Source organism: Astatotilapia calliptera, chromosome 7, assembly GCF_964374335.1.
Source record: "Astatotilapia calliptera chromosome 7, fAstCal68.1, whole genome shotgun sequence".
Lineage (NCBI taxonomy): Eukaryota > Metazoa > Chordata > Actinopteri > Cichliformes > Cichlidae > Astatotilapia > Astatotilapia calliptera.
Window position 1 is genome coordinate 46112811 of NC_137428.1, and position 14886 is coordinate 46127696.

The window sequence follows — 14886 nt, forward strand, 5'->3', positions numbered from 1 at the left end:
AAGAGTCACTTGAAACTGAGTCAGTATAGTCGTTGTGGTTTTTCTTTCTTTTTTAGTGCAAAATAACATCAGTTTGCAACCAGCCCTGTTATTTTATCAATAAGCAGAACAAGATATTTGGAAGAAAGCATTTGTTTGTAAGGGTTGCACTGATCTCTGAAGGAACTTCGACCAAATCTGCTGCCCAAAGTTGCCGTTTGTCATTTGAAAACCTTCCCTTGCGAATGTGTTTAATCTCAGTGGCTCCCCGATGGCCTTTTGGGACACGACTGAAAAGGACTGTTGTTTTCTGCAGCCTTTTAATATATTATTAATATTAATATGGTGTACATGTAGTGATTTAATGCATGTTGGACAGACTAAAGAAGAAATTGTGCGATGGGAGGAGGGCAAGAAATGGCAGGCCAAGATGGAGAAGGTCAAAAATTCACTGAAGGAGAAGGAACGAGAGAATGAATCCCTCTCAAAACAGCTCAGCACTCTTAAAGACCTCTATGCCAGGTTAGTTTGGACATCACACACAAACAGGCTTTGCTGACCTACTTCTCTTCGTGTTTTCTGTCTAAAACCCAGAGGCACTTGTGTGGATGTAGAAGACGTTAATGTGTCAGTGGAACTGTCACTTAATTCATTTTATTTGCTTCTTGTGTCTTTTTGCGTTTATAGGCTGGAACAAGAGAAGAGTGCACTGCAGAAAAAGCTGAAGGCTCGAGGGGTCACTGCTGATCAGGTGGTGGGCGTGCGATCCACTGAGATGGAGAAGGAGATGGAGGAGCTGAAGAAGAGGAATTCAGACCTGGAGACAGACATTCTCACTATAAAGTATCTGTCAGGCTGTTCAAATGTCCTAACGTGTAGATTGCATTAATGCGGGCATGTTTATAGTTTTCTAGGCTTCGTCTTCGTCTCTTTCTCTTCTTGATGGAGAGGAGGCCGTTCTTGGAACATGATAACTTTACGAAACAATAAAAGAATCTGAATCACATACACAAAATTCAATATTATCTGTAGTGTGCCGTTAAATTACATTTACACAAAAGAGGCAGTACACATGAACTAATTGGAGAATTAAAACACACAATGAATTCTTTTAGTAATAAATACGCAGTAATAAACATAATAATATAATAAAACTAATTACAAACATACACTGTAAAGATTGACCAAAACACCAGTGGATTAGTTATGAAAAAACATGCTTACACTAATCATATTCAGATTTCAAGACTATGCAGCTGGATGTCGTAAAGTTAACCACAAATACACTCTTTTAATTAAGAAATATCCAGGATTAATATGGCAAACCTAAATCAAGTTCATGTGTGCATGGATACATAAAGATGATGCCACTCGAGCACTGATGTCCTTGCTTTTGCCTGTACAACTATACGTTTCAGTGCTTGTAAACTGTTGGTAATTGTAGATTCTGTCTGATAGAGCAGCTTTACATAGTCCAAACCGAGGCTTTTGTTTTCTTACTCGATGTACAGACAGCAACAGGCTTTACCGCGTGACGGTGCCATTGAGGATATGATGCTGAGAAACCGCTTCCTGGAGGAGAGACTCCGTTCCTTAGAGAGCCAGGTTATCAAAGAATCTCCATCAAGACCTTCTGTAAGTATTTATTTGACTCTGAGATCAACAAATAAGATAATGTAAGAATTTCATCAAGCGAAAGGGCAGCTTCCAACTTTGAAATATGGAAATTTGTTGGTTTTACTCATTTTATGTCATTTTAAATTCATTATTCTTAACTTTGCGTTTGTTGGCCACACAGAACATGGGATTTAATGTTAAGGCCATTATTTTGTCAATTAATTTCTTTGGTTGCTATTCATAAGGGCATGGGTGTACAAGTAAACATCTGTTTATATGTTATTGTCATTGGCAGCTCTAATTGGAAGATTTTTTTACTCTTATTTATGAGTATGGACCTTAAGCAGAAGCCGAGGTTTGCCTGTTACTTTTCAGAAATAACATAATGAAAGGGGGTTTGTTAAAATTAATTTCATTTCTGCATTCACCCTTTTTTACGTCCTGTTTTCTTAATACACGTCTTTCATTTAACTGTGTTTGTCCACGAAGGGAAAAAGCATCTCTTCTCAGACTCTAAGAGAGATTCGTTCTGCTACTTTTGATGTGGACAATGGGTCATGTGAAGAGCATGTAGGTTCCTGTCCTGTCGAATCCTGCAGAAGCCTTCTTAGCACTGAAACTGCTGAAGATACCTTTGACCAACAGAGGGAGCCAAAGCAGCATTGGGTGAACAGAGAAACCCAGACCAGCTGTGCAGAAGCAGATGATGTTCACAGTAAACAAGCGCAACCAAGCTCTGAAGCTCCAGGCTATCTCGAACCAGATGTGACCAGAGAAGTAGATCTTAGAACTGATAATGCTGAAGATGATGAGAAACAAAGTGAAGGTGACAATTTAGAAGGCACAGAAGAAATTCATTGTGGCTCTAAAGTTCATACACCTGAAGACAAGGAAGAAGAACAGGCCACAAAGGCAAGCGAGCCTGATGAACTGTCAGGAAGACCGGGATCGGTTATATCACCTCCTCCAGCAGAGGCAGTTACAGATGATGAAATGAGTGAAGCGCCAAATAAAGAGGCTGTTGGCGACCAAGACTATCAAAATACAGATGATAATGATTATGATGTGGGAATCGCATCAGAGAAGTCACAGCAGGTGGACGAATGGGTTACACAGAAACATGAAACAACAAAGAATGCAACTGTGGAAAATCCATTACATGAAGATGAGGACCCCAGCTCTATTCATACCAAACACTTCATCAGGAACAAGATGGATCATGAAGTACAAAAACGTGAAGGCAAATCTGTGAGCTGTCGAAAGGTATCTGAAGGCTTCTGTAGTCACCCTGCTAGAGTGGTAATGCTGTGATAGCATTAGACATGGAAGAGCAAAGATTAGGCCATGGCTTGCTTTTTAGTGTGCAGTTGTTTCTTTCCCTCACACCGTCGATCATGGACTCGATGTTCCCAGTGGTTTCTGCACTCCCTTTGCAATATTTTGTTTCAGTTTAATTTGATAACCTTTATTTCCACCTGGCTCACTCTGTGCCCTTGCTGTCCTCTAGACTTCAGGACGAGGCACCAATACTCCATCAGAGAGAGAGCAGGACCGCCAAAAAGAAAACCTCAAGCTGGCCTCTGAGAACCTGGAGCTGCGCTTTCAGCTGGAGCAGACCAACAAAGACCTGCCGAGGCTCAAGGTAGACATTACCCAATTAGACTGAGGTAGCTGATCAGTTCAACACGAGCGCTATGGATATATGAAAACATACATACATCCATAATATATATATATTTTTTAATAAATGTTACAAGCTGCAGATCTGGGAGAGCCAGTTTGGCAGAAAGCTCTGACTGGAAACATTTCCTGTGTGAGAACTATAATTTTAAAATATAAAGAATGGTAAATGGCCTGTATTTATATAGCACTTTACTAGTCCCTAAGGACCCCAAAGCGCTTTACATATCCAGTCATCCACCCATTCACACACACATTCACACACTGGTGATGGCAGCTACATTGTAGTCACAGCCACCCTGGGGCGCACTGACAGAGGCGAGGCTGCCGGACACTGGTGCCACCGGGCCCTCTGACCACCACCAGTAGGCAACGGGTAAAGTGTCTTGCCCAAGGACACAACGACCGAGACTGTCCGAGCCGGGGCTCGAACCGGCAACCTTCCGATTACAAGGCAAACTCCCAACTCTTGAGCCACGATCGCCCCGTGGAAGAAGACTATTGATGGCACCTGGAGAGTTTACCTCTTCATTAAACGCATTTGCCTTAATTGCTTTAATAATAGACCATTTACAAAAATACATAAAAAGTATGAAAGTTTGCTTTAATAAAAAGTGATTTCATCTGTAGCATAATTTTTTCTTTCAGCACCACATTAAGAGGTTTAAAAGAATGGAGCAAATCTATTGAATTAATACTTTGATTTGGAAACACTGGAAGTAGTTTTTTGGGGTTTTTTTGCCAAAGGTATTTTGTTTTTTTGCTCCCTACAGAATCAAGTTGCGGACCTTAAGGAGATATGCAACGCACTGAAAAAGGAAAAGACAGAGGCAGAAAAAAAGCTGGCTCATATACGTGGAGTATGTTTTTTTTCTTTGCCTACACAATCTTTAAAACAACTGAAAATAAATCTGTACATAGGAATTAAAGCAGAATCACCTTGAAACACAGTTTACAAAAAAATGAACTAGTTCTGATCTAATACGTTATTTATTCTGTGATCCTCATCAGGGTGGTCACAGTGGTAAAACGGTGCCTGAGCTCGAGAAGACGATTGGATTGATGAAGAAGGTAGTGGAGAGGGTGCAGCGGGAAAATGAAGCACTGAAGAAATCCAGTGCCACTGTGAATCAAGACAAAGTCACTGCCCTGGAGAAAGAAAATATTAAGCTAAAGGTTGCCAACGCCTGTGTCACCTTACACATCACAAACGTTATTTTGGGAAGGTTTATTTAGCATCTCTGTTCCGTGACTGCAGCTTACAGTAAGCGCTGTTTTCCAGGCCGACTTTGAAACACTGAAGCGTGAGGCTGAAACTGAGCTGAATTCCAAACTTGAATCCAAAACCAAAGGACTGGAGAAAATAGTGATTGAAAATGAACGTCTTCGAAAGGAGATTAAAAGGGTAACGTCTTCTATGACTTATTATAAGTTCGTTTTAATGAAGTTGGGTCGGGGCAGAATTAATTATTCCAAAAAAAAAAAAAAACCAATCAAAAAAGTCTAAATGCTTGTTTTTGTCTCTTGGCTATGCTTGAAAATGTGTGTCACTGTAAAAGGAAATGGAGGCTGCAGAGAGGCTGAGAGTGACCAAGATGACACTAGAAGTGACAAATGAGAAGCTTGAGGCAGAGCTGGAAGACATCAAGCAAAGACTGAGGGAAGCTCTGTCCAGGCCCATCACAGAGAGGGTGGACACTAAGACCATGAGGTCATCTGTGGTAACCAGGTCAACAAAACCAATAGTCTTCCAGAAAAGGGCACTTAAAAGTAATTTGTAAGCTTTAGGGTTGTGCAGCAGGTTAAATCAGCAGCGTGTGACTTAAATGCACAATCATTATCATGCCCATGGGATTCAAACTCTGGTATGCTGCGAAATAGACTGTCGCTAACAGGCTTAGTCAACATTATGCAAACTCTTTGGTAATAAAGGCTGCTCATTTACGTCAGTCTCATGCTCAAGCTTTAATAAGACAATATTAACAAACAGCATGTTTATTTACTTTGGACACAATTTGAGATCTGATGGTCATTTGACTTCTATTTGTGCAGGATGTTTGAGAACAAGATGAAGGAGCTGGAGAAGGAACTCTCCCAAAAGAACATCCGACTGTCTGAACTCAAACAACATCTGAAAGAGATGACAGAGCGGGAGGAGAGAGCTCAGATAACAATACGACAACTCGAGGATCAGGTGGCAAAAACTTTAAAATGTGTTCCTGTTATTTAAGATAGTGCTGAATCTAGAAGTCATGACAATCTTTGGTAAGCAGATACTGACCAAAAATGTCCATTTTTCAAACTTCTTGTTGTTACCCAGGCTGTTTTTAATCCAGCATCTTATCCCTCTACTGCATGACTTTTTAATTTTTGGGGAGCTTTAGGGTCCCTAATAATATATCAATCATAAAATTTGACACCTTGCCCCCCCCCCCAAACAGATATTGGTTTGTTGCTTCAAGGCAACACTGTGCGACAAGGGTAGTAAAACGCCAAGTTATTCTATAATAAGTTGCATTAGTACAACAAGGATGAACAAATAAATAAACAACAAATAAACTATGTAAACATTTCACAGAACAATAAAACACCAAAATACATCCAACATTTGACCCTAACCCCATGCACGCACGTGCGCACACACACACACACGTTGTTTCTCCATCATTTTTGGGGACCTTAAATTAACTTACATTAATTTCCTGGAGACTTATCCTGACTCTACCCATCACAAGTCCCTGCCTGAACTTTACCCTAACCCTGACTCAAGTCTTCACCCTAAAATATAATGATTTACCTTGCAATTTGTCCCCATAAAGTAGGCGAGACCTCACAATGTGAGTGTGTAAACAAATTTGTGTCCCCACAACAATAAATAATACACGACCACACACACTAACACACACACACAGACACAGTTACTTTACCAACTGACCCCTGAGCTCCTAAGTGTCCCTTAAACCTCATTCAGGCATCCACTCTACTTCACTGTCACTCCCTGAAAGCTCACTGTCCTCACTTTCTGAGGACAGAAAGTGCACATTCCCTTGGTTTCCTTCCATAAAAGGTATTTACATCCATGTTCTGTAATTATGAGTAGATTGTGAAGTAAAAACATTGACTATGATCATATAAATGCACACAAACACATCTCTACACACATATGCAAATGCATTATATTACCTGAAAAAAATTGGGCTAACTGTGCAGTGTTGCCTTGAGGCAATGAATGAAAATTAACAGTTTTACTGTATAAATGAAATTTAAAAAGTAGAACAATCAAATATTCTTCTTCACATATTCATGCACATACAAGTATTTTTAATATACATTTATTTCACTATAAACATGTAAAATAGTGATCTTTATCTTGCCTCCTAATGAGATGTCTCATGTAGTGCACCTTGCAGAAAGCCCCCCCCCCATGAAAGTCACACCACCTTCAACTCATTTTATTGGAAAGAGATGTGCCTGGTAGCATTATTTGAAGGGCCAGTGTAAAGGATGAAAATGTGGTTTGTTGCCTCAGGGCAACGCTATGCAGTAGAGGGTTAAGTTAATTTGGACAGCAAATTTTTTTTGTAGTTTTAATCATATTTTGACAAAAGCATCATTTAGTTTTAATGTCATAAGATTATAGTACATGAAATCTAAAGTTGCTTAAGTGAAATAAAATATAAAGTGTAAAAGTTTGTGTTTTTAGAGTTGCTCCACAGTTCATAACACATCTTATTTTCCTTGACATTTTGTCGTGTTTTCAAGGGAAGCTTTAGTTTTTAGTAGTTATCGTTCTTTTTTCTGTGGAAAAAAGAGATGACAAAATCTATGATGTAACACGGTTATGTCTGTGACAAAATGTTTTGTCTTTTTAGGTGCTGTATTTGATTGATACTATCAGTTTGTCATTCTTAGGCTGACGTGTTAAAAACCTTTCCTGCTGCTGGAAAAGGTGATGCAGGAAGCAGCAAGGCCTTCCAGGAAATCCGGTACGTTAAACTTCGCATGAAAATTTTTTTTTTTTCCTTTGTCTGAAACATTCAACTTTACATTTTGCTTTTGACTAAACTCTACATGTCATGTATGTGAAGACTGGCCAGCACTCAGCTGGGAAAAGAGAATGAAGAAATGAAACGAAGGATGCAAGAATACAGTGAACGATACGGCGAGACGACATCTAAACTAGGCGAGTCTTCCAGCTACACTGTTTTGTCAGCGTGAATCTGAGGGAGGTTGGGACTTTTTTTTTTTTTTTTAAATATATATATATATATATATATATATATGCCGTCTTAACAAACACCTTGATAGGTATGAGGTACAGTACTGTCTAAGGAAGAATCATGATGGTTTCTCTTCTTGTGTCCATAGATTATGGGAAACTCAAAAAGCTTCTGCAGGCAGCTGAAACTGAAAAAACCAAACTTCAAGCTGAGGTCACGAAGCTGAAAAAAGAACTGGAGAACTTTGACCCAGCATTTTTTGATGAAATCGAAGACCTGAAATATAACTACAACTTAGAGGTGAAGAAGAATGTTCTGTTGGAGGAGCAGCTGAAAAAAGTGTGTCAACAATTTGGGGTAAAGGCAGAAGTGCCCAGTGTGTCTATCACTTAATGTGTGGTATGTAAGTCATGCTTTTACAGTCACATTCCTTGGAAATTTTGAGGAAGGAGTTTCCTTTTAACAATGAAATGACACAATATTTTTGTGTTAATATGTGAATACTAACTTATTGTTGTGAGAATGTAAATTTGTACGTAACATGAAAGTTTTTTTCTGTGTACTGTAAGTCACTTTTGTATTCTGTCAAATAAAAAATTGTTGAATAAAATGTTAATATTTATTCATTCATTCTTCACTTAGCAACAGATGAGTTTTGGGATACAGTATATATAAAGTGGTCATTTTTAAAGGGAACCCCGGCTATTAAGACATGTTTGTGCTAAAATATGCACTGTGCTTTCAATAACATATGTGGTATTAAAATATGCCAAATGTTTTCCTTTTAAGCACATTTTATATAAAACCGATTTACCAGTAGGCCGCCATTGTTATTTACTTCTCAATGTACTCTGGGTAGTGACGTCACACGGTTGCACCGCATCGAGTTCAGTTAGCAGCGCACTGGAACTGGCTTCAGTTCAACGTTTCCAGTTTGAACCAGAACAATCCGAGAGAGAGAGAATGAAAATAGTCAACCAGTACTTATTTTAGATGAAGATGAAAACAATCCGTCACACGAGGACGCGAGAGTGAGGGAAAACTACTGGTGTCTGTGCGGCTACTGAGAGCGTTTGTTGTAAAGAGCTCAGTTTTATGGCAGTAGCTATCCATGGCATCGCATAACCGCGTGATAAAAACATTAATAGAATTCTAATTTTTATTATACAGTGAAATTACGATTGGCACGGGCAAGCAGTAACCGCACAGACACCAGTAGTTTTCCCTCACTCTCGCGTCCTCGTGTGACGGATTGTTTTCATCTTCATCTAAAATAAGTACTGGTTGACTATTTTCATTCTCTCGCTCTCGGATTGTTCTGGTTCAAACTGGAAACGTTGAACTGAAGCCAGTTCCAGTGCGCTGCTAACTGAACTCAATGCGGTGCAACCATATGATGTCACTACCCAGAGTGCATTGAGAAGTAAATAACAATGGCGGCCTACTGGTAAATCAGTTTTATATAAAATGTGCTTAAAAGGAAAACATTTGGCATATTTTAATACCACATGTTATTGAAAGCACAGTGCATATTTTAGCACAAACATGTCTTAATAGCTGGGGTTCCCTTTAATAACTTAACTTGCTAAAAAAAAAGCCAAGTTGGTCAGTTATTTTTACATTAAAGCAGTACACATCTCTGCAAAAACCATCTTAAGTTTTGATTCACTCCACCGTTTCTTTTGGGTGCCAAACGTTAAACTTTGGCAGTCAGTTTTCTCCTTATTTCTTCCACTAACAGCTCACTCACTGTAAGCTACTCTTAAGACTTTCATGAATTCAAAAAGCAGCAGTTCTTAACTGGTTTCTGTGGAATAAATTAATCTATATGAGTATAGGATTGTAAATCACTCGCAAGGAATTACAGATGAAATATCAGGGATCTATCAGCGAAGCGGCAGAGCCTCACAAGACCGCATGGACTTATAGCTCAAAGTGAATGTCCTGAAGCCGGCTGAAGCAGTGTCCATTTAGTGCTACAAACGATGTAAACAACTCCGTGCTGCCATAAGCGTCAACACGGATGGCCGTCGGCTTGTTACCAAGGCAAGTGTTCGCTTCTGGCCACTTCAGTCCCAGGTGATGACGATGGACCTAACAACACACACAGAAGAGCTTGGTGCCTGATTTCACACTATTTAGAACACTGAAGCATGAAAGCATTGCTCCCTGTAAACTGCTTATGGCAGCTCAATCTTTTAATACAGATACTTAAATCTATTTTATGTACTGAATAATATATATATATATTATCCCACCTTGATGAGAGTGCCGTCACTGCAGTGCCAGACTATGCCCTCAACTCGACCGTCTGGATTCTCATGAAACCAGGAGCACAGCTGCTGGAAGTCCACAGGTGGTGGGTTTCTGATTGGGACACTCCCATGTGTAACCAGGCAGTGGACAGGCTGTTTTTTGCTGCCCAGCCCTGTTTGTACAATATTAATGAACCTTGGTTTACTTCAGTTTTTCTTTTAAATCAATCACCCAATGAAGTTAATTAATCTTAATCATTTATTAACATAACAACATAATTAATTCCTAATTCCTAACCACAGCTTATATATAAAAAAAAAAAAATGAATGTAGTTTCTATTACCATAGGGGTTTCCATTGACATTGGTTCCAATAAGCTCCAGTGTTTGTTCCTGGAGCTCAGCTAATGGGACTGATGTGATTTCTAACATGTCTTCGTTGTCACGTCGAGGCCTGAGAACAAGAGCAAGCCCAACGTTGTAATCCACCACAGAGGAGTGCCAGCAGTACTGCTTGTTGTCTCTCTCCACTGGAACCCAGCCTACATATTTATAACAACAAAGAAAAGTACTCGTCATGCTGATGGTTTCCATGTGAAGGACGATACTTGCTGCTTATCATCACTTTGACACTTACCCCCATTTTTCTACATAAACTCTTTTACATAGACATAGGTGAATTCACTGCACACAAACTAAAATGAGAACTAAGAACCTGGAATATGTCCATGTTCATCGGGCACTGGACGGCCGCTGTGATGTTTGACTCCATGAGCTGGGATCCATGTTTCTGGCACCGGTTTAAAATCTTCCTCTATGTTCCACGTGAAACCTGAAAGAAAGCCCGGAAAAATAAAACCCTTCCCCACTGCTAAATGTGTTATGTATTAACATTTTCCAGGCCTTTTCTTTTTTGGTCCACACTCAATATTATCACAATTAGCCCCATAGGTTTCTGGTAATTATGCTTGTGTATACCAATACAGTGGATTTTTAAGTAATACTGTTATTAAACCCTTTGAATTGAGGCTCAGAATCTGCTTCAGTCACTAAAAACCCACTGTGGTGATGTGTAGAAGCAATATTACCAAAAAGAAAACGTGTTCAAAAATCTTGGGGGAACTGTTTTTGACAAAGTTAATCTACCTTTACAACTTTTGTGAGAATGTTGGTACTTTTTAAACCTCTTCTCTGTTTGTTTGTTTGGTCTTCTGTCAAGTCGAGCCCACAGGTAAGGCTGCCCTAAAGAAAACAGATCAATTCCACTTAGAAAACTACAAAGTAGTAGCAGTTTGTAGATGCTGACTAGGAAATGATCAGTGTTATTCTGAGATCTTCTCACCTTTATAAACTGTAACATAGCAACAGGTGCCATCAAGTTTTTCAGTGGCAAGCGCACTATGTATGTTAGCCTGCAGAGCAACAGGGTTCACATTTTCTGTGGCAACAACCTGAAATTGCTAAAGAGAAGCAAAACCATGTTTGATCAGTGCAAGATATAAATGAAAGTGACTATACCCAACATTAGTAACGGTACCATGAATGCATAAATCAGTTATCTACATATTATATAGCATCAAACAGAAGCCCCACATTATAAACCACCACTTTTCAATTATAAGTTTGGGCTTGATTAAAGAACCAACAACAGACTACATGACTGTGCTGACACTGAATCAGCTGCACAATTCATCTAATGCAATTTGAGAATAATTTCATGACTGCAAAGTTTTAGCAACCAGAGAATCAATTACATGAAATATAAGTGAATCCCATGAAAAGCGATTCTCTTAAAGTATATCTCCTATATATCTATTAACAGGTGCTGATTCAAACAAATGACGTTTCAGTTTCTGGCTATTTTCAAAAAACACACATGACTACAAGACTACATTTATCACAACATAAAAACATAACATTAAGGAGATACAAATGAGGTGCCAGTGATATGAGGCCCATGATCATCAGTATAAAGTGTCATCATTATGCCAAGATTAAAGCGTTCTCTACAGCTCTAGATGGATGGATGAAGTATATCAGTTTGGCAAATGATTCAAAAACACTTATTTGAAATCTATCACTCCACTGAAAGCGAAATTATCTTCAAGTGGTGTAGAGTTTGAACGAATGCCAATGTGCTCACGGCACATATGACATGAATTAGCTGGTTGCTCCAGCTAATTCAGAGAAAACCTGTGCAAAAGAAACAGGCCTCCAAGAGCCACAAACTTTAATCCCAGGCTCTGCAGGGAACTCTTGCACCTGGTGGTTTTAAGGCACATGCATTTAAAAATCAGAGAGGGGAAAAAATTTGAAAAACATTACAGTTTGCCAGTTAGCCTTATATCAAGTGGATAAGTGGATATGGCATGTTGAGGCTTGGGTGTGAAATTTATGGTTTTCCGGGGTTTTATCGTTAACTCGGTTATCCTGGGTCTTTTCCCGTGTTGTAGTTGTGTGTCTTATTTTGAAAGAAATATTTACGCGTTACCATAGTGACCAGAGAGCATTAAGGGGCAGAGAGGCGGATGTTACTCTCAATGTTGTTGCCGTATTTCACGAGGACGCTGCTAATAAAGTTACACAATTACACAATGAATTTGCGTTTATTATTATAATTACAAAATATCATTGTTTTTGTCTTGGTTGTTTCATTTTATTTTGCTGTGTTTATCTGAGACACCTTAAAGGCCGGTCCATGAAAATATTGTCTGACATTAAACCGGTCCGTGGAGCAAAAAAGGTTGAGGACCGGCGTGAGTAACGGGCAGAACAATTACAATCTCTTCCACTAGAGAGCAGTACAGCTACCTGCTCTAATTAAATAGGTTGCCAACTGCCGGGAAAACAGAAGATGATGAAGAAGAAATTAAAAAGTCATGCTGTGAGACGACGCAGCACATCATAGCAATAGATAAATATCTGAAAAGAAAAAGTAGTCAATCTGACCCAGATGAAGGCCCTAGCATGAGTAGTGGTTCTGCTGTACCTGGTGCACAGGAAAAATGATCAATATGCTTTTTGTGACATTTTTGTTTGGTGGTGTGCCATGTGATTTTTCTAATGTGAAATATGTGCCGTAGCTCCAAAAGGATGGTAAACACAGCCATAAAGTAATATGGTGGTAATTATATTTCTGTTCCATCAATAGGGTAACCATTCTGAACAAATCAAGTCATTTCTATGTTGTTTGGGCCTTGGACAGGCTGGAGACCTATGGATGGATGTTGTTTGATGTATCGCTGTGGAGAAAAATCTGGGGGGCCAGCTAGCATCCTAAAAGACACTAACAACACTTTTTCATCTTCTGCCTCCATTTCAAGCATCCTCCTCTGCCACAAATACCCTCTGCATGGCCTTGTTCACTCTGGCCGTCCCCTTTTCTTCCCTGGCTCCATCCTTCTCTCTGTCTTCGAACATGCCTTCCAACTTTCCTCTTTGGCCAGCAGCAGCACAACTTCCATCCACACCCTGTTGGCCAACAGCACCGTAGGCGGTCGTTCTTAACCCAGGCCTCAACTGATCTGCTATGGAAATCTCATTCTTGATGATTCACATGGTTGATTTACACCAGATGCCCTTCCTGACACAACCCTCCCCATTTCTGCTGGGTTGAGAACGGCACTAGCACTACATCGGCTTGTGGCCCCCCTGTGGTAGGGTTCTAAAAGAAAAACTAAACAACCGCTAAAAAATGAATAAAGAAAATGATAGTATTAAGTTACTGATTATCTAGGGAAATGACTGAAATAATTCTTTGCAACGATTTAACTTAAGGGTAAACAGCTAATGTGTGAAAACAGACTTTTCCTGTTATATGTAGTCCTATCCTGACACCTGCAGATCTCTCCTTTGAGCTGTGTATATTAACATCAGATAGTAATACCTCTACAAGATCCCTCAGAGCTCAGTGAGTGAATAGTAACAGTGTCTAAAGTCTTTCGGTAATGAGCATCAGTAATTAATATCAATTCTCAGAAACAACTTTATTCATTGATTTTTTTCCTGTAGGGTTTTAATGTTCTACAAGTCTCACTGACTACAATCCTGAAACAGGCCATCTATTTGCACTTCCTTATATCAAACTTGCAGTTAGGTTTAGCCTACATTTGAATTATGTAAAGATGCTCTCAGTCTTACACGTTATGAAACATTAATTTAATGTCAGGTTCTTCCATGCCCTTAACGATAGAGCTGAAATGTCCATAAGTCTTTTAACTGGCACGTTCTTCCTCTCTTCTTCTGCTTTCAAGTAGCCCGGCCAAAATTTTCTTCATTCCAGAGTTTGTTTGTTTGTTTTTTCCAGACTTGCAGTGACTAAGCCTGCAAGAGTGGTCTGCATATGTCTGTGTGTTACCTGACAAAGAAGATTTTGGTGCTTTGGTAAAGCTTGAGTAAGTAGGAAAAACCCTTCATTCAGCCATGCAGGTATTTGCTCTACTCTATTCATCACACAGCACTGGCTCTACTCGACTCACTGTTAAAAACTGGAAAGTTGGCACAGCAAATAACTGTTTGATGCCAGATTGCACCACATTTACAATAAATAAATCAGACAGAAATTTCTCTGCTGTTGAAACCAGCTGCACAACTATTTGTCACGACGACCATGTGTCAGTTAATTTGTTCAACCTGTTGTCTACATTATGCAAATCAGTGTGGTCCTCTGCCGAGGAAGACCTGAGGTGTGTCCTCGTGCTACAGGCGAAAGGACAACAGTTAGCCACCTCCCCCTGCTCTGGCTCAGACATTTACTCTGCTTACATTTCATTTCCAGTAAAAGATAAAAAAGACACGACTAAGAACTTGTTCACGACGGGTGCTTCTCCGTGCTAACAACTGTAGCAGCAAGAGATACCCATAATAAACCTACTGCGCCTGATAATGTGTCTGCAGATGCATTCACCTGACAGTCGCGTTTTCTGGACTGTTCTTCCATCACGTCTGTCAGAAACACACACGGTATCTTCTGCTGTACGGAACCCAGGCGTCTCATTTCGTGTGCTTTCTACCAAAGCTGTAACTTAACGTTTACAAACATGGATGAGCAAAGCAAAAAAAAAAATCAACAACGGTTTGGCTCTGGAGTTGTCGTCTTCTTCGCTGGTTTTATGTCGGTGAGTAAATACCGAAAC

At 39.6% G+C, this 14886-nt stretch overlaps 2 protein-coding genes across 11 annotated transcripts in view; one reads left to right on the forward strand and one right to left on the reverse strand.

Moving 5' to 3' along the window:
• cep290 (centrosomal protein 290) overlaps nt 1-8106 on the forward strand; it is a 41202-nt gene extending 33096 nt beyond the window's left edge. For 5 of the 9 annotated variants that reach the window (XM_026174998.2, XM_026174999.2, XM_026174995.2 and 2 more), the window contains 13 exons: nt 359-501; nt 667-822; nt 1491-1614; nt 2086-2859; nt 3104-3238; nt 4050-4136; nt 4288-4452; nt 4559-4681; nt 4836-5005; nt 5329-5470; nt 7189-7262; nt 7365-7459; nt 7645-8106. In XM_026174998.2, the coding sequence (XP_026030783.2) occupies nt 359-501; nt 667-822; nt 1491-1614; nt 2086-2859; nt 3104-3238; nt 4050-4136; nt 4288-4452; nt 4559-4681; nt 4836-5005; nt 5329-5470; nt 7189-7262; nt 7365-7459; nt 7645-7889 (2433 nt within the window). In that variant the 3' untranslated portion in view covers nt 7890-8106. Of the gene's footprint in view, nt 1-358; nt 502-666; nt 823-1490; nt 1615-2085; nt 2860-3103; nt 3239-4049; nt 4137-4287; nt 4453-4558; nt 4682-4835; nt 5006-5328; nt 5471-7148; nt 7263-7364; nt 7543-7644 lie in introns of those variants that run through there. The other 4 variants (XM_026175001.2, XM_026175002.2, XM_026175000.2 and 1 more) reach the window with 3 other exon arrangements.
• On the reverse strand, nt 5223-14868 carry rlig1 (RNA 5'-phosphate and 3'-OH ligase 1). 2 transcript variants are annotated; one of them, XM_080304572.1, is made up of 8 exons: nt 14658-14868; nt 11094-11211; nt 10898-10993; nt 10467-10583; nt 10096-10293; nt 9755-9924; nt 9539-9590; nt 5223-5407 (listed from the first exon to the last, which is right to left on the reverse strand). In XM_080304572.1, the coding sequence occupies exons 1-8, from the start codon at nt 14745-14747 to the stop codon at nt 5397-5399; spliced, it is 852 nt and encodes a 283-aa protein (XP_080160698.1). In that variant the 5' UTR covers nt 14748-14868; the 3' UTR covers nt 5223-5396. The 2 variants fall into 2 exon arrangements, with proteins under 2 accessions (XP_080160698.1, XP_026030798.1); XM_026175013.2 differs by lacking the exon at nt 5223-5407 and having other exon boundaries at nt 9280-9590; nt 14658-14867.
• Between the last annotated feature and the right edge of the window lie 18 nt (nt 14869-14886).